This window comes from Pezoporus wallicus, unplaced genomic scaffold (assembly GCF_028554395.1).
Source record: "Pezoporus wallicus isolate ANWC-B61680 ecotype Strahan unplaced genomic scaffold, APGP_CSIRO_Pwel_v1 contig_9967, whole genome shotgun sequence".
NCBI lineage: Eukaryota > Metazoa > Chordata > Aves > Psittaciformes > Psittacidae > Pezoporus > Pezoporus wallicus.
Window position 1 is genome coordinate 1 of NW_026639374.1, and position 2,493 is coordinate 2,493.

Genomic DNA, 2,493 nt, shown 5'->3' on the forward strand with positions numbered 1-2,493 from the left:
GCAGCACGGGGTATTGCAGCCCCATTACCCACAGCTCCCCCTGCCGGCAGCACGGGGTATTGCAGCCCCGTTACCCACATCTCCCCCTGCCGGCAGCACGGGGTATTGCAGCTCCATTACCCACAGCTCCTCCTGCCGGCAGCACGGGGTATTGCAGCCCCATTACCCACAGCTCCCCCTGCCGGCAGCACGGGGTATTGCAGCCTCAATACCCACAGGACCCCCTGCCGGCAGCATCGGGGTATTGCAGCTCCATTACCCACAGCTCCTCCTGCCGGCAGCACGGGGTATTGCAGCCCCATTACCCACAGCTCCCCCTGCCGGCAGCACGGGGTATTGCAGCCCCATTCACCACAGCTCCCCCTGCCGGCAGCACGGGGTATTGCAGCCTCAATACCCACAGCCCCCCCTGCCGGCAGCACGGGGTATTGCAGCTCCATTACCCACAGCTCCTCCTGCCGGCAGCCCCGGGTATTGCAGCCCCATTACCCACAGCTCCCCCTGCCGGCAGCACGGGGTATTGCAGCCCCATAACCTCTTCACCGCCGGTCGGCCGCGGGGTCGCGCACGTCAGGCAGCAGCGTGCACGCGCTCACGATGCCCAGAGCGGCCGCCAGGGCGCGCAGGTCCCCTCTGGCGGCGCGCAGGGAGTGAGCGGCGGCGGCCGCGCGCAACTGCGCCTGCGCCAGCCCCGCCCCCAGCGCGCCAGCGCCACGCCCCGCCCGCCCGAACCCGCCCCGAGCCGCCCGCGCCACCGCCCCCCCCAAGCGTCGCGCCCCAGCGCGCAGGCGCCGCTGCAGCAGCGAAGGGTCCGCCCCGCCGCCAGGGGGCGCGGTCGCCGTCGCCGTCGTCTCCTCCTCGTCGGACTCCGAGGCCTCGCCCGGGAGCTTGGAGCCGGCCCCGCCCCCGCCGCAGGCTCCGCCTCGGAGTCGCTCTCGGAGGCTTCGCCCGGGACCAGCCCCGGGGGGGGGCGCTGGGACATGGCCTGGGGGGAGGGGAGAGAGAGAGAGAGACCGTGGAGAGCAGGGAGAGAGAGAGAGACCCATAGAGATCCATAGAGACCCCGTATGGTCCCCATAGAGACCCCATAGAGACCCATAGAGACTCCATAGAGACCCATAGAGACCAGATAGAGACCCATAGAAACCCCATAGAGACCCATAGAGACCCCATAGAGATCCATAGAAACCCCATAGAGACCCATAGAGACCTCATAGAGATCCATAGAGATCCATAGAAACCCCATAGAGACCCATAGAGACCCATAGAGATCCATAGAGATCCATAGAAACCCCATAGAGACCCATAGAGATCCATAGAAACCCCATAGAGACCTCATAGAGACCCATAGAGATCCATAGAGACCCCATAGAGACCCATAGAGACCCATAGAGATCCATAGAAACCCCATAGAGACCTCATAGAGACCCATAGAGATCCATAGAAACCCCATAGAGACCCATAGAGACCTCATAGAGACCCCATAGAGATCCATAGAAACCCCATAGAGACCCATAGAGACCTCATAGAGACCCATAGAGATCCATAGAAACCCCATAGAGACCCATAGAGACCTCATAGAGACCCATAGAGATCCATAGAAACCCCATAGAGACCCATAGAGACCAGAGAGGGAGCAGAGAGACCCATAGAGACCCCATAGAGATCCACAGAGACCCACACAGACCCCATAGAGACCCATAGAGATCCACAGAGACCCATAGACACCCCATACAGATCCATAGAGACCCCATAGAGACCCCACAGAGACCATAGAGACCAGAGAGACCCATAGAGATCCATAAGATCCATAGAGATCCATAGAGACCCCATAGAGACCCCACAGAGACCCCACAGAGACCCATAGAGACCCACAGAGCCCATAGAGACCCCACAGAGACCCACAGAGACCCATAGAGACCCATAGAGATCCATAGAGACCCAGAGACCCCACAGAGACCCATAGAGATCCACACAGACCCCATAGAGATCCATAGAGACCCCATAGAGATCCACAGAGACCCCATAGAGACCTCATAGAGATCCACAGAGACCCAGAGAGACCCCACAGAGACCCATAGAGACCCCATAGAGACCCCATAGAAACCTCATAGACACCCCATACAGACCTCATAGAGACCCCATAGAGACCTCATAGAGACCTCATAGAGACCTCATAGAGATCCACAGAGACCCCATAGAGACCCATAGAGGGAGCAGAGACCCATAGAGACCCCCCAGAGACCCATAGAGACCTCATAAAGAGCAGAGAGATACAGAGAGACCCATAGAGAGCAGGGAGAGCAGAGAGACCCATAGGGATCCATAGAGACCAGAGAGACCCCATAGACACCCATAGAGATCCACAGAGACCCCAGAAAGACCTCATAGAGACCTCAGAGCCCCATAGACACATAGTGACCAACAGAGACCACAGAGATACATATAGACCATAGAGACCCCACAGTGACCCATAGACTGACCCACAGTGAT

General features: G+C 59.3%; 1 protein-coding gene across 1 annotated transcript; it reads right to left on the reverse strand.

Annotated features, from left to right (window-relative positions):
• Window positions 1-539: 539 nt before the first annotated feature.
• On the reverse strand, window positions 540-982 carry LOC130601928 (biogenesis of lysosome-related organelles complex 1 subunit 3-like). The gene is given in 2 exon segments (XM_057414347.1): window positions 540-910; window positions 913-982. Coding segments are annotated over 2 exon segments (441 nt in total).
• Between the last annotated feature and the right edge of the window lie 1,511 nt (window positions 983-2,493).